Source organism: Mustelus asterias, chromosome 1 (genome assembly GCF_964213995.1).
Source record: "Mustelus asterias chromosome 1, sMusAst1.hap1.1, whole genome shotgun sequence".
NCBI classification, from domain to species: domain Eukaryota; kingdom Metazoa; phylum Chordata; class Chondrichthyes; order Carcharhiniformes; family Triakidae; genus Mustelus; species Mustelus asterias.
Window position 1 is genome coordinate 133,403,849 of NC_135801.1, and position 22,163 is coordinate 133,426,011.

Genomic DNA, 22,163 nt, shown 5'->3' on the forward strand with positions numbered 1-22,163 from the left:
GTTGGTCACACCTTGAAGGAGGTGCTTACTTTTGTTCATGCTGGCCTTTAAAAACCAGCCTGCCCACACTCACCTGATTGTCCACACCATCTGTGTTATGGCATGTGCTGCATAATAATCAGTCAGTAGGCTTGTTAAGTGGGATGGGGGAGGGATGGGGGGGTGACTGAAGAATTCCATCCCATGTTATCTTTGCCTTTAAGGACCTGGAGGCTATACATCTTAAAAGAGCCTCCCAGCCTGTTTCCAAAAGTCCATCTGTAAAGGAGTTTGACCTCCCAGCTTTGTGACCTGCTGAGTGATCACCTCTTCAAGGAAACCCACAGCAATCCATACATCTGACCTTGGCGATTGGAACCCATCTGAATTACAATGAAGGGTAGAAGACTCCATCCTTTACCAAACCTGCCAAAATAATTCTCCCACAAGCTAAACGCCTGAACTGTTATTGAGTTTGTGGTGTGTGAACGATGAAGCAAATAGATTTTCAAGATGTGTGTGAATAAATAATCCTCTTCATTTAAATCCAGGAAAGCTGCTGTTATTTAAATTGACCACACACTCTGGGGGCTAAAAGAACCACATATGTCTTTCTCTCCAAAAAACACGACGGTTGCAGACAACAGGGAAAAGGGTACGAGGTCTCTCCTTCCCTGTCCATAACAATGGGGTGGCCAGAGAAGGTAAGGGGGGCGGTTTGAGGCTGAAGTTGTAACTGATGGGTAGAAAGGCAAAGGAGTAGTGATGGGTTTGGGTAAAGTTTAAAGAAAGAAATTAAATGGAAGGCCAGAAATGGACCAAATGGGTTAAATAAAAAGCGATGGAAGTATTGGGGATGGATATGGAAAGGATATGGATATGTATTCACAAATGGTCTCTGAGGGATTTGGGATTCTATTGGCATGAATGAGATGAGAAGCAATGGGTGGAATTTTCCAGCCCCCTCCCCCACTCCGTGGCATATTTTCCAGCTGCATCAAAGCTGATGACAAAGAGTGGGTTTGATGCCTTTCCTGCCTCACACCCACCCAGAGTGGTCCCCCACAGTGGTTCTTGTTAGGTGTTTCAGCTTGAGGGACTGTGTTAGATTTGCCTATATTTATATTCTTTTCTGTGCCTTCAATTTCCATTCCCTCACTTTTTCCCTAGTTACCCTATTATCGTATTTGCATGTTCTTTTTGCTTAAGTCTTTGAATTGACTCATCATTGCAATGAAAATACTTCATTTTCAGCAGGTTGCAGGTCACTTAAACCATGAACCTCCAGAATGGAATATACCTGGTGAAGTTGTGAATCTTGCTTTGTGGTGTGCTCTAGATTTTGGTGAAGTTCTGTGCCTTTTGGGGGTGCTAACTGGTTAATTAGATATAGCAATATTTTACTGCAGCATCCAAAGTACCTGGGGTAAGGGGTATTTTCCGCTTTTGAACATTGTGGCTGAAGTTTTCCAGCCTTTCCCGCCAGCGGAATTTTCTGCTCCCCTGATGGTGACCCCACGCAACACATTCCCTGATGACGGAGGGTATGGGGCACACACAACCCAGTACACATCGGCGGGAGTGGAAGATCTCACTGCTGGCCAATGGCACACCACCTCTGCCACCGGATAAGATGCCATGGCGGGGGGAGGATCTGGAAAATCCCACCCAATGTTTTTCATCTCATTCATGTCAATAGAACCCCAAATCCATCAGAGACCATGGCCGGAATTCTCCCATCCCGCATGCCATTGGAATTTTAGTGAGTGCAATGTAAAACCCCATTGACAATCGGGCGGGAATTTCCAGCTTTTAGATCAGCGCGGCCGGAGAAGTCTGCCCCATTTGTGAATACTGTGACTCCCTTTCCACATCCAACCCCATTACTCCCATCTCTTTTTATCGAACACATCTGGCCCATTTCTGGTCTTTCATTTAATTTCTCCCTTTAAACTTTACCTAAATCCATCACTACTCCTTTCCCTTTCTATTCACTAGTTACAATTTCAGCCTCAAACTGACCTACTTTAACTCCTGGGTTCATTTACATCTTGACAACCAGCTGACCTCCCAAAACACGCAGTAAGACGAAGCTGGCCAGGCCATTAATGTATAACTGCCTCCACAGTCCTACAATTACCCTCCTTTGTCTGAGAAATATGTTATGATGAGGGTTCTATATCTGGCATGTCAAATTTCCTCCTTTCCCTGAACGCTCTCCGACCCGCCCCACATTCCCGAACTCAGTGGTTCCCAAACTTTTTTCACTGGGCCGCACTTTCGGAATAAAAATTTGCTCGCGCCACACCGAATTTTTTATTGATAAATACATTCAAAAACAAAAAAAAGCAACTCCTAGCAGTGCTTGATTCATAACAGAACACAACTACTTTATAATATGATCATGGGACATCCAGAAAGTATAAAACAATGCTTGTTTAAAACATGTTTAAATGTTTCTTTGATTGTCCTTGAATCTTCCCACCACACTTGCCATCCTCTCTCGCCGCACCAGTGTGGCGCGCCGCACCCTTTGGGAACCACTGCCCTAACTCAAAAAAATGGGCACCAAAGTGGAAGTTGCTTATGTTAGTGTCCAAAACCAAAGAGCTGCACAGTACTTAGGAGGAAAATGCAATCATGTTTCTGAAGCCTGGCTGGAGGCCAGACATGGAGAAATCAGAGAGGGAGTCAGAGAGACAAAGGGCAGAGAGGCTAAATTGCATTTGCAGACAAAACAAAGGTGTTCAGCAGTGGAAGGTGATGAACTATTTGGTCTTCCCATTTAGAGAAAATATTGCAGGGCCCAATGAATACAATATAATAGATTGGAACGAATACATGCAAATGTGGGGTTTTGGACAATGATGAGGGTAGAATTGAATTAATAGGTTTAGCACCTGCTAGATATTCCTGGTATTTTCTGATTTTGTTTCAGATATCCAGCACTTGCTGTCGTTCTTTCTCTTTAGTTTTCATGTTACTTTGCATTGGAGTATTTTCATTCATATACTTCCAGTTGAATTTCCAGGTATTCCAGGTACTCTCAGAAGGTATGACTACTCCAAGATTATTTTCCCCATTAGTTTGAAAATGCCTGATGCAAGACATGAACACAGTAAGAGTTTTAACAACACCAGGTTAAAGTCCAACAGGTTTATTTGGTAGCAAATGCCATTAGCTTTCGGAGCGCTGCTCCTTCCTCAGAAGGAGTGGATATCTGCTCACAAACAAGGCACACAGAGACACACACTCAAGTTACAGAATACTGATTAGAATGCAAATCTTTACAACTAATCAAGTCTTAAAGATACAGACAATGTGAGTGGAGGGAGCATTAGGCACAGATTAAAGAAATGTGTCCACCGTGTCCCGTGTTTGTCTTCTGAGGGTGTCGGTGCAACAGACACCTCCAGACGCTGAAAGATGCCCTCATAAGAACAGGATATGGCGCTCGACTCATCGATCGACAGTTCCGACGCACCACAGCGAAAAACCGCACTGACCTCCTCAGAAGACAAACACGGGACACGGTGGACAGAGTACCCTTCGTCGTCCAGTACTTCCCCGGAGCGGAGAAGCTACAGCATCTCTTCCGGAGCCTTCAACATGTCATTGATGAAGACGAACATCTCGCCAAGGCCATCCCCACACCCCCACTTCTTGCCTTCAAACAACCGCACAACCTCAAACAGACCATTGTCCGCAGCAAACTACCCAGCCTTCAGGAGAACAGTGACCACGACACCACACAACCCTGCCACAGCAACCTCTGCAAGACATGCCAGATCATTGACACAGATGCCATCATCTCACGTGAGAACACCATCTACCAGGTACATGGTACCTACTCTTGCAACTCGGCCAACGTTGTCTACCTGATACGCTGCAGGAAAGGATGTCCCGAGGCATGGTACATTGGGGAAACCATGCAGGCGCTATGACAGTGGATGAATGAACAGCGCTCGACAATCACCAGGCAAGACTGTTCTCTTCTTGTGGGGAAGCACTTCAGCAGTCACGGGCATTCGGTCTCTGATCTTTGGGTAAGCATTCTCCAAGGTGGCCTTCACGACACACGACAGCGCAGAGTCGCTGAGCAGAAACTGATAGCCAAGTTCCGCACACATGAGGACGGCCTAAACCGGGATCTTGGGTTCATGTCACACTATCGGTAACCCCCACAGCTTGCCTGGACTTGGAGAATCTCACTGGCTGTCCTGTCTGGAGACAATACACATTTCTTTAATCTGTGCCTAATGCTTCCTCCACTCACATTGTCTGTATCTTTAAGACTTGATTAGCTGTAAAGATTCGCATTCTAATCAGTATTCTGTAACTTGAGTTTGTGTCTCTGTATGCACCAAATAAACCTGTTGGACTTTAACCTGGTGTTGTTAAAACTCTTACTGTGTTCACCCCAGTCCAACGCCGGCATCTCCACATCATGCCTTGTTTGAGAGCAGATATCCACTCCATCTGACGAAGGAGCAGGGCTCCGAAAGCTAATGGCATTTGCTACCAAATAAACCTGTTGGACTTTAACCTGGTGTTGTTAAAACTCTTACTGTGTTTACCCCAGTCCAACGCTGGCATCTCCACAGCAAGACATGAAAGCAGTGTTAATTTACCACAAAATTTTTTTTTAGAATTCCTGCAGTGCAGAAGGAGGCCATTTGGCCCATCTGCACCAACAGCAATCGCACCCAGGCCCTCTCCCCTATTTACCTTGCTAGTCCCTGTGACACTAAGGGGCAATGGAGCATGGCTAATCAACCTAACCCCTATATCTTTGGATCGTGGGAGGAAACCGGAGCAGCTAGAGGAAACCCACGCAGACATGGGGAGAACGTGCAAACTCCACACAGATAGCCACCCAAGGCCGGAATTGAACCCAGGTTCCTGGTGCTGTGAGGCAGCAGTGCTAACCACTGTGCCACCACTCCACCAACAAAATGGTTACTTATCAACTCAGCAGATCGAGTTTTTAACTATCCTGCACTAGAGGTGAAGGAATTTTATTTTTTGTAAATCGCAGTTTATTTAAAAGAACAGAAGCCAATCTCTAATTCTCTTGATATATGGTGTAAATATCTTTAACAAATGAAATGAATGTTATTACTTCTACATTTTAATTACTGTGATAGCCTTACGGTGAGCTCAGGAATCTTGAGTAATTAGATGTGTTACATACAATCCATTGGAGTGATTCCTTTGTCCTGCGACTGCTGCAATAGCGAGTCTTGCCTTTTAATGAGGGGAAATTCTGACCCTAAATAGAAGAGATGACACATTTATGAAAACCAGTGGGAGAGGATTCATGTTCCACAAGTGCCCTGACTGCCGAGTGAGTTATTTTCACCCACTTAACAGATATGAATGGCGTTCCGTGGGTTTTCGTGGTATATTCTGTTTACGTTATAAAATGAATTTGACAACAGCATTTAGGCAAAAATATGACGGGTATAATGGTGTGCTATAATCAGTCACAGTGTGGATTCAGAACAGCTGCAGGAAGTATGAGTCAGAGTAAGGTGATGGTTGAGTAGCATGTGCCTAGAATGGTCACACTTTGACAAATTTCTTCAAAATGATCATTGGAGGGAACCACCTCCTGGTAATTGGGGTGTGATGTGTGTGCTCTCCAGTCAATATGAAAAATACTTAAGTATTGATAGAATGCTTTTATAGTTCTTCTACTGTCAGGCTTTATTTTCTAAAATGCAGTTAATGAATTATTTTTTTAAGCAATATTAATCATTATCAGTCTGAACTTAACGTCTTACTGTCACAATAAGCTTTACTCCATAACCTGCTGTCCTATAAATATATATATTATGTTCAAGATATTTATACCATAAATCAAGAAAAATAGAGGTTTTGCTGGAATCTGAAACAGAAAACCCTGGAAAATCTCAGCAGGTCTGACTGCATCTGTGGAGAGAATCGAGCCAACGTTTTGAGCCTGGATGGCCCTTCATCAGAGCTCAGGATTATAGATGAGGAACAGTCCTGTCAGGAATCTATTACTTTCTTATTTTGGAAATCATTATCAGTATTAAACAGTCTCAGGACAGTTACAGCACAGCTAAATTCAGAATAAATCTTCCCATTGCAGGTTAGGTGAATTGGCCATGCTAATTTGTCGCTTAATGTCCAATGATGCATGGATTAGGTGGATTAGCCATGGTAAATGCGCAGGGTTACGGGATAGGGCAGGGGAATGGGCCAGGGTAAGATGCTCTTTTGAAGAGTCAGTGCAGACTCGATGAGCCGATTGGCCTTGTTCTGCAATGTAGGAATTCTATGGTTCTTTGTTGAGCTCCAAAAGGGTGCCTTAATGTAAAGACCCTACTTGCAAATGGATCTGAGTGAATTTTCAATTTTCAAACCCAGCTGTTTCCCTGAGAAAGTGTTTCTTTTACTGAGTTATGGGAAATGTGCTCCGATTGTTTCATCAGGTGGAAGTTGAGGAAATTATGTTTTTAATGTATTTCCTTATTCACCCTACATTCCATTTTACTGTCTACTGTTAGTGTTAAAGATACGTGGATATCAAGTGCACAGATAAGTGTTTGGGAGACACACAATTCACACACGCGCGCGCACACACATATGTAAAAGAGAGGGGGAACGGGGTGGATCAGGAAAAAAAACGGAACAATAAATCTGGACAGAGTGACATATACACCACGGGAAGAAAAGTCAGAGAGAGAGGGAGAAAGAAAAGATAGAAGACTAAAATAGAATTTTCACCGCAAATAATGCGAGTGGAAAACATAGAACATAGGCCATTCGGTCCATCGAGTCTACACTGACCACAATCCCACCAGGGCCCTATTCCCGTAACCCCACACATTTACCCTGCTAATCCCCTAACACTAGCGTCAATTTAGCATGGCCAATCCACCTAACCCGCTCATTTTTGGACTGTGGGAGAAAACCAGAGCACCCGGAGGAAACGCACGCAGACACGGGGAAAATGTGCAAATTCCACACAGACAGTGACCCGAGGCTGGAGTCGAACCTGGGTCCCTCGCACTGTGAGGCAGCAGTGCTAACCACTGTGCCGCCCTGGTAGCACAGTGGTTAGCACTGCTGTCTCACCACACCAGGGACCCCGGTTCGATTCCCAGCTTGGGTCACTGTCTGTGTGGAGTTTGCACATTCTCCCCGTGTCTGTGTGGGTTTCCTCCGGGTGCTCCGGTTTCCTTCCACAGTCCAAAGATGTGCGGGTTAGGTGGATTGGCCACGCTAAATTGCCTTTTCGTGTCAGGGGGCCTAGCTATGGTGGATGCGTAGGGTTGTGGGGATAGGGCCTGAGTGGGATTGTGCTTGATGCAGACTCGATGGGCCGAATGGTCTCCTCCTGCACTATAGGATTCTATGAAAATGAGAGAGGCAGTTAGTTAAACTGTATATTCTTCTAGCCTGTGGCATTGTTCACTGACAATCAGCCTTTATAATACACTGAATGGTACAATGCCTCTGTAATTATAAATGAGCTTTTATTCCATCCAACTCAGAGAATCTTGCCACTGGAGAGGCTATAATTTCCATTTGCCTTTGGTTTTCTGAAGAGTATCGATGCCTACATGTTTTATGTTTTAGGGCAGCACGGTAGCACAGTGATTAGCACTGCTGCTTCACAGCACCAGGGACCCGGGTTCGATTCTTGGCTTGGGTCACTGTCTGTGTGGAGTTTGTATGTTCTCCCCGTGTCTGCGTGGGTTTCCTCCCACATTTTGAAAGATGTGTTAGTTAGGTGTATCGACCCGAACAGGCGCTGGACTGTGGCGACTAGGGAAATTTCACAGTAACTTCATTGCAGTGTGTAAGCCTTACTAGTGACTAATAAATAAACCTTACTTTTTTATTAAAGGGGGTATATTTCTCAGTATGTGATGGAAAAAGTGTAGAAAACCACAGGAAAATAGAAGGTGAAATTGATGAGTGGACTTGAAGTCCCAGTTCAAGATCATGACTGGTCTAAATGAGACAGATAAGGAAAATCTGCTCCCGTTGGGCGGAAGGGTTGAGATTCATATGATACCGATTTAAGGTGATTGGCAAAAGAAGCAACGGTCACATGAAGAAAAGCCTTTCATGCCATGAGTGGTTTAGATCTGGAATGCACTGCTTGAGAATGTGGTGGAGGTAGATTTAAATTTGGATTTCAAAAGAGATTTGCATAAGTTAACTAAATAGAAAAAAGTTCAGGGCCACGGGACAAGGGCAGAGTAATAGAACAAGCAGAGTTGCTCTTGCAAAGTTCTAGTCTGGACACAATGGGCCGACTGGCCTCTCTGTGTTGTAACTATCCTATAATTTTATGTGCTGGGTTTTCGGGCAAGCTTGCTCATGTCAGCAATTCTTATGTCCCTTTCCCCATAAGAAAACACCAATTCACATTTAGCTTCAAAACCTTTAACGCACACCATAATAATGTCATTAAGAGTTTATGTTAAATAAATTTAAACAAAAGAGTAACGTCAGTTTTATCTTTAAAGGTGGATTCTCGTGGTTAGGTTAAAAAAGCTAACATTACATGAAAGCTGTGTGACATTCTGTGCTTATCAGCGCTTACCCTCTGCAGAGTGAAGTTAGTTCCATTATGTATATACCTGGCCAGTGGAGTTAAGAACAGCAAATTAACTATGTGGGGATTTTAAAATGTAATTATCTGAATGCGAGTTAACAGGAGGTGTCTCAACTGGATTGCTAACCAGACACTGACAGTTTTGTGGGCTTAAGCGCTCTGATTAAGAAATTCAAGGGAGGAACCCTTAGGCTTTACTGCACTTCAGCAGTACCCATCTCTCCCAGTGAGGCTGCAAGCCTGACATTGCTGCGTGCCCTCTGAGTCTGCAACCTGGGGAACCTGATACCATCCTTAATGGGTGCAGAAGTAGCCAATCTGAAGGCACCTCCCGTTAACTCGCATTCAGATAATTACATTTTAAAATCCCCACATAATTAATTTGCTGTGCTTAACTCCACTGGCCAGGTCTATACATAATGGAACTAACTTCATTCTGCAGAGGGCAAGTGCTGATAAGCTCAGGATGTCACACAGCTTTCATGTAAGGTTAGTTTTCTTAAACCTAACCACGAGAATCCATCTTTTTATAAAAAAAACTCTTAATGACATTATTATGGTGTGCGTTAAAGGTTTTGGAGCTAAATGTGAATTGGTGTTTTCTGGGTAAAGGAACATAAGATTTGTATTGACAACAAATAGGTACTCATTTAATTTCAGCACTAAAGACATAGAGAGCATGACTTAGAAGAAACCATTACCATAAGTGGGAAGGTAGAGATAAGCACAGCATTTAAGAGGAGGACTAAACCATTTTAACATTAATAGGGACTAGGAAGGAGCAAGAAAAATGGGATTAAATATAGCTCTGGTATTGGGTTTACAGTGATGCAGGACAATGAGCTAAAATGCCTCCTTTGCACTTTTTATTTCTGTGGTTTCAACAGTGCAAGAGAACTGAATCAGTCACCGTCTTTGTTAGCCCTTGACACTTAATCTGTGTTCATTTTTTTTGTAGGCTCATTAATTCCTTCAAATAGGTTCCTCTGATATTGAGCACCACTGCATTCAAATACAGGCTTAAATAATCAGTAGAATGACAGGCAAAAAACAAAGACAACTAAACAAATCCTCTGTGTTTTCATTATTTTCAAATCTTAATTGAAAATAATTCTCCTGAGTTCCTGATGGATGGTATTGGAGAGTATACCAGCAGTGGCTGGGGTGAAATTTGGGACAGGATCTGATTGTAATGGGTCCCCAACCCTTCATTCCCACAAGCAATAGTTTCAGCAGGAGGGAATAGCTGCTTTTAGCATCTGCCTAGTGTTGTTGAAAGAGGCAAGAAAGGCAGAGCGACATTATCCATCAAAACGTTCCACCAGCTCTGCTTTTCTTGGAGTCAGTGACTGGAGTCAGTCAAGTATTTGTGTGTGACTGTGCAAGTAGAGCCCCAGTACCAAATCCTAAAGGCAATGGTGTCATCTATTGGGTTTGTTTTGAAGCAATTCCAACCATCAGTTGACCTGATTTGATGCTGCTCTGAAATCCTTAGCCTCATGTTGTGATCACCTAAAGAGCATCATCCTAAATGTAATAGGTGTCTGCCCACTTTGTGCAAGTGTCAGAGAGACATACAGTGCAGAAAACGTCCTTCGGCCCATTGAGTTTGCACTGACCAGTGAGGGGACGCTAATCCCATTTTATATTGTTCTTTGAAATTTAGGAGGGTGTCGATGCTGAGGCGAAAAAAGTTTTGGAGTCCTCCTGATTAAATACATTTCTTTCTTATCGTAAATCTGGGAAGTTTTGAATATATTCAGCTTGTCTTTGTGTTTTTACAGGAGCCATGTCAGGCGGATTTAACTTCCAGGTTTCAGATGGATTGAATTTTGCTCCTCGGCAGATCTTTAGCATTACTGCTGGGGCGCTGGTCTTAAACATGGAAGAAAACAATGGTTTAAGAGTCTTTCCGGGTAAGCAATCAGTTACTCAGTGTTTTTTATCAATTTTATATTGGGTGCAAATTGTCTGCCATTCAACAAATACAGATTTATTTTCAAATATTTTTACATGAAGTGTTAGTGCCATGTGAGGAGGGGTAAAAATTGATACCCATCCTGCCAATCCCAAGTCTGACCATAACAGGGTGCTTTTGTGAATTTGTAAGGATGAAGGTATTTACTCACTGGGCAGGATTTTCCTCACCTTCCGGGGCGTGTTTCGTGGCTGCGGGAATCGGTGCGTCACCTACTGGCAGCGTGATCTTATTGCCAACAGGGATTCCTGTGGAGTGTACCCCTTGCTGCCGGGAAACCCCTGGCGGGGATGCGCCATTGGCAGGACCGTAAGATCCCGCTGGTGTAAACGGCAGCAAGATTTTGGCGAATGTCTGTGCTTAACCATTTACGTGCTGATTGCAAAGAAAATATCTGGCAGACTTTCTTGAATTTAACACAAAAGGATTAGTTTTTATTGAGTTTAAAACCCACCCAGTTAAAAAATTTTTTTTAATGTAATCCGTCTTCTAGAAGTTGATGATTTTTGAGCCTGAGGTCCCTTTTGATGTAAGTTCACTGGGTGGAATTTTCCAAAAAAAAAGGCAGTGTCAGGTTCTGGTTGAAAACTGACATGTTTCACTATAGAAACACAGCTAGGTTTTCTCACCAGATCTTCTGACACTGTCAGAACAAAATCAGAGGGTGTGGTTTGCGCTGTTACTCTGGGGCCTGATGGAGCCAGCAAGGCCAGCTCCATGAGCAAAAATAATAGACTCATTCCGAAACCCCCCCATGCCCAGGAGGACCCCCCACCCACACAAACTTTGAGGTGATCCCACCTCCAGGGAGGTCTCGGGGGCACTCTCACCCCTTTCCGCCCCCCCCCCCCACCCAAGCTTTTGTCAGCACGCACCCCTCTCTTCCCACACCCCCAACCACACATAAGGGGAACCTCCCATCATGATGTGACTAGTTTTAGCAGCTTGCATGCTGTATTAAATGAGATTTCAAAAATAGTTATTCCAATCACGTAACCTGTCTCCCCATAATGATTTCAGAATATATTTGCTTAGTTGATGTGTGAAGCAACTGTGGCTATTATGGGGCTAGCCATCAACTTCTGAATGATTTATTGTTCATCTTAATGAGATAGAAAAACACCTTGCATTTAACTATTGTCCTGGTAGACTTTCCCTCTCTACTTGAGGGGTAGCCTTATAGAGATGCAAATGTGGGATTCCGTAGTTTCAGTAAATCATTTCAAGTAGTTTTTGACATCAGCAGGTGTGAAATTCCATGGAAGGAATTTGTGACATGTGTGAATTGTAATTCCTATTGGAATCTTCCAGGAATTGGTCAAATTGCAATACAGATGTCACGTGACTTGTGGCAGCTATCTTAAGTCAGTGGCTTTTCTTTTAAAAAGTCATTTTAAACAGTTCAATAGTGTTTGATCAGCCCAATGAAACTACAGCTTAATATCATTCATGCACAGGTCCCATCATCCTGACACAAAAGCTTGTTTTTTTTAAAGAACACTATACATGCAGTTGTTGACCAAGGCCCATCAAATGCTACCCATGTGCCACAGAAAAAAAGCTATAAAATTTATAATTAAGAGCCCCTGCATTGGAAATTGTGAATATAATCAGCAAGCGGGGAAAATTCTATATTTTATCAATAATAGATTTGAGTATCATTTGCGCCACCATCATGAGTACTACATCTTCCTATGTAGTAATCTATTTACTGAATGTTTATGATCAAGGTCATTTTTTTTTAGTACCTGAACTAATATCTTTTAGCAAATATTACTTTGGTCTGGTGTGGCAATCTTTCAGTATAAGCTTGATCATATGAAAATGAAAGGTAGAAAAAGACTGATCCATTGACCTTTCTTCCAATATCATTGTGTAATTTCTACATATCATCCTCATCTCTCCCCTCCACCCATCATCCATACAAATTCCAAGGAGAACCACATAAAGGAAAACAAGGATCAGCTAGAGAAAAGGTCATCCCAAAGGCAATCAGATGAGACCTGGAAGGCTTATTTCCCTACCCCCAACCCAGTATCCAGCTGCTTTCTATAAGCAGGTATGTGACCACACTCAGAACTCCAGCTCCCTTTTGACTGTTTGCAGTGAATTTGCTCTCGCTGCTCCCTATGAAGTGGCACTACCAATGCAGCAGAAAATATACTTCAAATTCAGTCTTTCATTGGCCGAAAACTAATTCCATAGGCCTGTTCTCCAAAACGTTGGACAATATCAAAGTTTCAGCATTACAGTGACAGAGTCAAGCTCTGATCTAATTTTTGGGCTATCCTTCAGTTAGAAAACAGTTAACTTGTTGACAGGTCAAAAATTAAGGACGTGTATTGCAATAATATTTTTAGTCCAAAAAGGGAGTTTCACCATTAGTGATAATTGCAAGAGATTATGATTTATCTTAACACATTGCTGATTCAACTTTTGTTAATGTTGCATCTTCTGTTGTATGCTATAATCTCCCCTAAACTTTCAGGCTGAGCAAATCTTACAAACCAATACCCCTAATAATGTCAAAAACACTTGGCGCTTTAAACAACATTTATAAACTATTTTTAACCCAGTGTGCAGATGCTAAGATACCCATTTTTAGTCAGCTGCAATTAAATAAATCCTTTCTAAAAAAAAATGCAACTTCTTGACTGTCGACAAGAATGACAGTAAACTTTCTAAAAGATTGGAAGAGTAATCTTTAAAAATCCACAAAACAATAGTGCAACGGCGAGAGCAGCACAGCTGTTGTTATATGATGATGATAGCAGCAACAGCACGCATGTATCTGTTACTATGTTGGTCAAAGGCCATAGATTGCAGAGATAGTGCTGAGTGAGTGGAAAAGACTGCATAGATTTTCTCAGAGAACCATAAATTTTTTTAAAAACTTGTTTGGGCATTGGGTGACTTATCCCTCTGGGAACCAGGAACACAAACCCACAAGCTTCCACTCTGTGAACATTTAAGCTCCAATGTAATGAGTTGTCCTCCTTATATTTTTTTTTTCATTTGTTCGGCCATCTCCGTTCTCTGAACAGACTTTAAAATATACCATGTTTTTGTTTTAGTATTTTCAGTAAGTGCAGAACTTCTTAAAATAATTGCCCAGAAATGTGGTTATTTTTTGTATAGTTGTCTTTAAAATGGGAAACAGTCATGTTGCAGCCTTTATGTTTACATTCTGATGTCTTTGCGCTTAAAGCAAATCTATTTTGAACAAGCAGTAATATTTGGCAAACAAGCCTGTAGGCCAGAACTGTTTTTAATAAAAATCTCTGCAGCCAAAGCAAAGAGGGCATCATAAGCATGTCAACTCAGTGGCTTGTCAGTTGAAGAGCCTGGTAAGAGATTGAGTTACTCTATCCTTTAGTTACAGTATCCTGCACCAGAAACCATTTACGATACCCACCACGCTCCCATTTCTGCCTCAAAGGGCAATAAATACTACATTGTCAGCATGCTGCATTCAGAAAGCTAGACAAACAAAAAGACACAGCTTGAATTATACAATCTGTAAACTGAGTCGAAAGAAAATAATGTTTATAGTTTTTAGTCGCATTTGATTGAGTCTCAATGGCAGGTTATGTGGATAAGACTTAACTGTCATAGAATCCCTACAGTACAGAAGGAGGCCATTCGGCCCATCAAGTCTACCAACCATAATCCCCTATTTCCGTAACCCCACACATTTACCCTGCTAATCCCCCGACACACAGGGCAATGTAACATGGCCAGTCAACCTAACCCACACATCTTTGGACTGCGGGAGGAAACTGGAGCACCCGGAGTAAACCCACGCAGACATGGGGAGCAAACTCCACACAGACAGTGACCCGAGGCTGGAATTGAACCTGGGAGCCTGGCGCTGTGAGGCAGCAGTGCTGACCACTGTGCCGCCCATAGGCAATGCAAAACAGGAAAGTGGCATATTTGATCAAATTAATTCTCAATAGTCAGATAGTTGAGATGTGAGCCATTTCTAATACAATGGGAACTGTAGTTTCCAAGCCAAGTGCTACAGTGTTTGACTCTTCAAAATAATTCCTAGGCTGAGAACATGGGAAGCAGCACCTGGCAACAAGTGAAATGCTACCTTGCCCTTTGGTGGCCTTATCATTTAAAATATAGCGTTCATATTCCGATCCATTTCTAAAGGGATAGATTTGAGAAAACGGAGGAATTGAATTTGATCTCATCTCTGCTTTACAAAAAAGGATGTGGAGGCACTGAAAAAGATACAAAAAAAATTTACGTAACAAAAAATAGTTTGGGGTTCTTGAAAAGAGAAGACTGGGTGGTGATCTGGTAGAGATCTTTTGAGATTATGAATGGATTTGATAGGGTAGGCATGGAGAAGATGTTTCCATTTTCAGGCAAGACCATAAACATAGGAAGATCATTAGTAAATTCAATAGGAACTTCGGGAGAAACTTCCTGACGGAAAGAATGGTTAGAATATGGAACTCACCATCACAAGCACTGCTGAGGTGAATACCAAAGATGCATTTAAGAGGCAGCTAGATTGGCAAATGAAAGAGAAGGGAATAGAAGGAATTTGAAGGGTGTGGGTGATAGATGAAGAAGGGTGGGAGGAGGTTCATGTGGAATGTAAACACTGATACAGACATGTTAGGCTGAGTAGTATACCTCTATGCTGCAAATACTTTGTAATACTTGGTAAGAGTAGCATCATATGTTGACAGGAGCATTAAAGACACTTTTTTATGAGCTGTCGACTGAAAACAAAGCTACAGTGCTGCTAATCGGTAGGTATATTTGAATAATGTACATTTTCAGCCTCTTTCAGTACAAGTCCTTTAATGGCTCAGCAATTTAAGATATAATGATTTTATTTGTATACTAGCTGTGTGGAAGTTTCTAAGCATCTGTCTAACTGGCATGAGTTGAAATCAACAAATAAAATTACCACCTTTTAATGCAACAACAAATTGATTAGTATCAAGCCTCAAACGTTTGCATTATCTACTGATCGGGAATGAGCCTGTGACTTTCAAACTAGGTTCCGCTCTGCACTTTGAATTTTAATAAGAAGGGATTACTTCAATTTGACATGTTAATTCTGAAACGCTGTATATCTAGGATCTTACGCAAATGTAAAGCAGAAGTCTCCCAAAACATTATAGCCAACATGAGAAACATTTTCTGACACGATATATCTAATGGAGTATGGGACAGCCTAGACTGATGAAAATGAAATTTTACCTCAGCTACATGTCATCCTGTAACTGAAATAACGCTGTAGTCATCATCCGGTTCAATATAAAAGCTGAATCTTTATGGTGGACAGTTCCCAAAACAAAAATTGTTGAAAAAGTGTCCAGAGGGTCTATAAAATAATGAGGGGCATAGATCAGCTAGATAGTCAATATCTTTTCCCAAAGGTAGGGGAGTCTAAAACTAGAGGGCACAGGTTTAAGGTGAGAGGGGAGAGATACAAAAGTGTCCAGAGGGGCAATTTGTTCAACAGAGGGTGGTGAGTGTCTGGAACAAACTGCCATAGGTAATAGTAGAGGCGGGTACAATTTTGTCTTTTAAAAAGCATTTAGTTAGTCACATGGGTACGATGGGTATAGAGGGATATGGGCCAAATGCGGGCAATTGGGATTGGCTTAGGGGTTTTAAAAAAAAGGGCGGCATGGACAAGTTGGGCCAAAGGGCCTGTTTCCGTGCTGTAAACCTCTATGACTCTATGAATCTAAAACATTCCATAGGTGCTGCCAGACCTCGAGAGAGGGAGAAACAGAATTAATGTTTCAGATCAATGACCTAAAAAAGATCATTGATCAGAAAGGTTAACTCTGCTCCCTCCATAGATGCTGCCCAGGGACTCGGAGTGTTTCCAGTATTTTCTATTTTTTGTTTCGGATTCCAGCATCCGCAGTATTTTACTTTTATCCAGCTCTGACGAAGGGCCACATAGACGTGAAACGTTGGCTCTATTCTTTCCCCACAGATGCTGTCAGACCTGCTAGGCTCTTCCAGCATTTTCTGTTTTTGTTTCAGATTCCAGCATCCACAGTATTTTGCGTTTATCCACGGTATTTTACTTTTGTAACCTTAGAAGTAAAGTGGCCCTTGAATCACAGTATTTTCTGCCTCCCACAAAGTTGCAAATAAGCTGGAAGCTGTGTGAGCTGTTCTGTGCACTTAGCCTGCCCGTGGACCAGCAGAAATGGCAGTGCTTCGCTCCATCAGCAACATATATATTTGACATTTGGAATGATGGTGACATATATATTTGACATTTGGAGATGAGCTTGGCTCAACACAAGTTGTTATTGTTGGTTGCAGATATACAATACGATTAAGTGACTTTTGGCACAGGATATACCCCCATCGCTTATACTGGTGCCATAATCTTCAGAGGGTATGTTGGTAGCAGTTTTTAAAAAATCTGTTCCAGAACAGTAATTAGAGGAAATTCATGTGTTTAATATTGGGAGGACATGAAGTCGTTGTGATGGATCAGAATGGATTTGGGTACAGCAGTTAATGGTTCATGTGCCCAGACTTTCACTTCCAGGTTGTGTGTGCAGAGACAGGAAAACTTTGGGCTCGGCAATCCAGCCAGGACATTGGATTTTCAATCCTGGTGGACTGGTTGATCTAGAAGGTTAATTTAAAGTTAAAGTTTATTTATTAGTCACAAGTAAGACTTACATTAATACAGTAATGAAGTTACTGTGAAATTCCGCTAGTCGCCACAGTCCAGCGCCTGTTCGGCACGAGTTTTCCAGAATGTGGGAGGAAGCCGTCTTTCAGAATGTGGGAAGATTTAGGGTGACTCTGGAAGAATTGAGGAAGATTTTGGGTGCAGGTGGGGGTGCTGTAGGATGGAAGGTCTGTCTTGGGGCTACAGCACTGTGTCCAGAATGTTTATTAAAAAAAAAGAAAAATTCCTCCAGCCCCCCCACCCCCCCCCCCCCCCCCGCCCACACACACCCGCCTCATGCCCTATCCATGCCAATTCATGTTCCGCACTCACCCCCATGGCCCTTTATAGACCTTATACCAACTTTGAGCAAACCCATGCTACCCCACTCAACATGCCAATTCACCTAATGCAGATGTGAGGACCCATGCAGAGATGACATAAAATACAGGGGTGACACCTTGCCAGCTCGTCATGCCAGTCACAGGTATAGATTGAGAGGCAGTGGATTTAAAACTGAGGTGAAGAGGAACTACGTCTTGCAGAGGGTGCTGAATTTGTGGAATTTGCTGCCCCATAGCGTGGTGGATTCTGAATCGTTGAATGGTTTCAAGGAGGATATAGATATATTTCTAATTTTAAAAAAAGGATGAGGAAAATGGGGAACAGGTGGGGAGGTGGATTTGAGACCAGGGAGAGATCAGCCATGATTTGATTGAATGGCGGAGCAGGCTCAAAGGGCTGAATTTGCCTACTTCTGGTCTTCGTTCCTATGTTCCAACGTGTGCACATTCCAACATGCACAGGCCTCAACCAACTGAGAAATGATACACCTCCCTCAGAAGCAATTACTGTGCTGTAGGTCCCTAATTACAGGGGAAGCTTTCTTGTAAAACCAGAAACGAGATTTTATAGAGAAAGCAAATTACTCCTTTAAACATCCTGCATCCAGTGTTGGGAATTCCGCCGAGCTTGAATGGTTTTGGAGAAGCCACATGCTTGGCACACACAAAATAATTTTGTGAGGAAGATAATATGTTGTATGTGGTCTATTGGTCCCATATTGCATAAAGTCCCACGATATTTGCCAAATTCTTGAAACATTGGGCAATAATACAATAGCTGGTTTGTACAATTGTTGATGAATGTGATTATGTTGTGAGTTTAATTTGGTAAAGTTTAGAAATTTGTGAGCTGGCACCAGGGAAGAAATTACCATGAGAATTTCCAGAAAGTCATAACAGCCCATTGGATCACAAATGTGTTTAAGACAGGGAAAATGCCATCCCTGTCAAATCAGGTCTTGTATGTACACCCAATCTCACCGTAGGGCTTTGCATCAGGCGGTCTGCCCATCTTTGGAACTGTTGTGGCACTTGAGTGCCAATTAATGGCCACTTAAGTGCCTCAGCCCATCTACCTGGTATTTTACCCATGGCAAGGGGATGCCTGCCATTCAGGAAGCCTGGCATGCTTTAGCATGGTATCGGGAAGGGCAGGAGATCCCTTTGGCCACATTTAAGCCTCCCCCTAGCTCTTGAAACTGTCCCTCCAGGCCCCTCACTCTTTTCTGCTGAGACCCCCCTGATCCTGAATTTATCTAAGCTCTTCGCTGTGGTGGGAGTCTTTGTAGTGGCCACCACTCCTGGCTGCCACTGTTCGGACTACAGAGCTGCTCACCACCTGATTGGCCATCATCTCTCTGAGACACTTCCTATTGAGAAAGGGGTGAATGTTTAACCTTAAAGCGGTGAACCCTGCTCTGAACGTTTAATCGCTGCGAGGCAGCCTTCTGGATGCTGGGTGGGTTCCCCAACACTTCAGTGTGGAAGGTGTGTGGCGGGGGGAACCACAGCACCCCATGAAATCCAGCACTTAAATTCATTTTAACTCCACCAACAAAGCCCCTCTTTTGTGTTTCTAGTATTTTTATTCTCGGGACAACTAAAGATGTGCAATAAAAGTTTGGCCTTGCCAACATTGGAAACAAGTTAATGCTTTTTGGCAAAGCACAGCTGCACAGTCAGTACCTACACTTGGGCATCAAAGAGCATTTACCAGGAAACTGCAAGGTATTGCTGTAACTTTCCACCCAGGATGCAGAGTGTTGGTGCAGAGGCTCAGGCAATCTCACCTAGCTAATGATTTATAAGGGTTACCTATATTTAATTATTAGTTGTTGTGAAGATTTAGCACTGTCTGTTTGCTTTTACATTCTTTTGACTATTTAAGAATCTAGAAACCTGAAGATCTTTGCAGCTTTTGAAGCTTTGAATATCTAAAACCCTGAGTCACTGCTTAGTGCGTATTTTAATCTTTTTACCTTTTCAATTTACATATGTTATTTTCCTAATAGGAAGAGTACAAACTCTTGTCTCCCTGCATTAAATTTCCTCTGACGTGCAGCCATGTCCTTCTTATGTCGCTTACAATTGCATTGGTTAGCCACGCTGCCCATTTTTTTGTGCCATCAGCAGGTTCAGATTTTGCACCTCCTATACTTGTGGAATCCCCACAGTGCAGAAGAGGCCATTCGGCCCAGCAAGTCTGCACCGACTTTCTGAAAGAACATTCCACACAGGCCCTTCCCTCCACCATATCCCCGTAACCCCGTTCATTTACTGTGGACACTAAATGGAATTTAGCATGGCCAATCCACCTAATCTACAAATCTTTGGACTGTGGGAGGAAACCGGAGCACCCAGAGGAAACCCACGCAGACACGGGGAGAACGTGCAAACTCCACACAGACAGTCATCCAAGGCCAGAATTGAACCCGGATCCCTGGCAGTTAGGCAGCAGTGCTAACCACTGTGCCACTGTGCTGTCCATGTTCATACCATTTTGAAAAGAGCAGTGGTCCCCGTCTGGAACACTTTTGCTATGTCCCTCCAGGCTAAAAACCATCCATTAACTACTGTTTCCAGACTACCCCTCTCCCTTTAATACAATATACTTGATTTCATCAACAAGACCCCTAAGCATACATTTTATATAATATTCATTATTTTTGAAAGTTCATATACTCCACACCCCTGAAAATCCTTTGGATTTTCTACCAGTTTCCTACTGTAGCTCCAGTGGGAAAATGGTAGAGTCAATAAAGAAATAGCACCAAAGGCCTGATCAGCGATTTACACAAACTCCCGATGATTTTGCTCGTCTCTTGCTATAGTTATTGCAGAAAGGCAACGGGATTTCAGGGTCAACATTCGTGCATTTCCTTTATCATTTTCTCAGCTTGCCTCTTACAAATCCACCTTGGCTGTGTTAAATTGTCCCACGTCATTTCAAAGCGAGTATGGATATGATACCTCATTATTGTCTATGGCAGCTAACTGACTACAGAGTTAATAGTCAATTTTATCCTGTTTTTGTTTTGTGGAAAATATTTGGGTTAGTTGTTTCCATCTTTTGAGTTTCATCAACTTATTATTTACTATTACTTCACACTTAGCCTATCTGATTGCCCAATCCCACCATCATTAACATGTGTGAATGTTTGGTCAGTGCTTTCAGACTGAAACAAACTGATGCTTGTCCTCTGACTGCTGTACAGGGAGAGGACACCACAAACAGCCCAGTGTTATGACAACACTTTTAAACATGTGCTGAGCTATTCACAGAGCCAGTCAAGATTTGTATGTGGGATATGCTAGTCAAGGGAGCGAATCTTCTCCTCCTATGTACTCTATGAACAGTATGCTTTGTCTGTATAGTGCACAAGAAACAATACTTTTCACTATAACCCAGTGCACGTGACAATTATAGAACAAAGAACAGCACAGGAACAGGCCCTTTGGCCCACCAATTCTGTGCCGACACTGATGCTTCTCTAATCTGATATTTTCTTGCCTCTATGGGGTCCATATCCCTCTATTCCTTGCCTATTCATGTATCGATCCAAATGTCTCTTGAATGTTGTGAAAGAATCTGCTTCCAGCACCTCCTCTGCAACGTGTTCCAGGCATTCACCACCCTCTGTGTGGAAAAACTTGCCCCTTACATCTCTTTTACTTTCAACCTATGCCCCCAAGTAATTGACCCTTCGACCAGACTCTGACTATCCATGCCTGTCATGATCTTGTAAACCTCTATCAGGTCCTCCCTCATCCTTCGAAGCTCCAATGAAAACAATCCAAGTTTGTTCAACCTTTCTTCATAGTCCATATCCTCCAAACCAGGCAACATCTTAGTAAATCTCTTCTGCACGCTTGCCAATGCATCAACATCCTTTCGGTAGTGTGGCGACCAGAATTGTACACAATACTCCAAATGCGGCCTAACCAGAATTTTATACAGCTGCAAAGCATATTTTTAAATTCAGCATGCCTTGTAACCAGGGAGCTGCCTCGCACCCATCCTCTCCTTTTAATTTTTTCAGAGGTAGGGTAATCGACATCTGACCAATCGGCTGGTGGAAAGTGGGTTGGTTATTTAAATATTATAATGAGGCCTTTGTTTTAATTTTCATTCTATTTTTAAACACAGGCAGCCAGATTTCCCGAATCTTGGGAAACTCATGTGCTTATAGGAGGGGTGATAGGATGAGCCCATCAGCTAACTGCCCTTGTAGCAGTGCTTGTGAACCAATGGTTCCATCAGGCCCAACAAACTACCCAATAAAACACCCGCTTCCCCCGACTCTCTCACTACGTGAATTCCGGTTCACTGGGTTTTGGTCAAAAATGCCTGTGTAAAGGTGGATGTTTAACCTTACAGTTTAAGCAGTTGCCACCGCATTGAACATCTCTTTGCCCCCTCACACCTGCTCAGCTGGTTAGCAGTCCACCTCAGGGTCACATGAAGTCCGAGGCATTAAAATGGGATCAGACCAGGAATAAAGTTTGGGAAGGGCGTACATATACACTTTAAACACAGATGTAGATTTATTTTTATGTTCTTGTCAACACGTTGTGCTAGAATAA

General features: G+C 42.7%; 1 protein-coding gene across 1 annotated transcript in view; it reads left to right on the forward strand.

Annotated features, from left to right (window-relative positions):
* The window catches only part of cspg4ba (chondroitin sulfate proteoglycan 4ba), a 127,254-nt gene that overhangs the window by 49,947 nt on the left and 55,144 nt on the right, over nt 1–22,163 (forward strand). Inside the window, exon 7 of the mRNA XM_078219345.1 lies at nt 10,363–10,494. Coding sequence (XP_078075471.1) covers nt 10,363–10,494 — 132 coding nt within the window. The remainder of the gene's footprint in view (nt 1–10,362; nt 10,495–22,163) is intronic.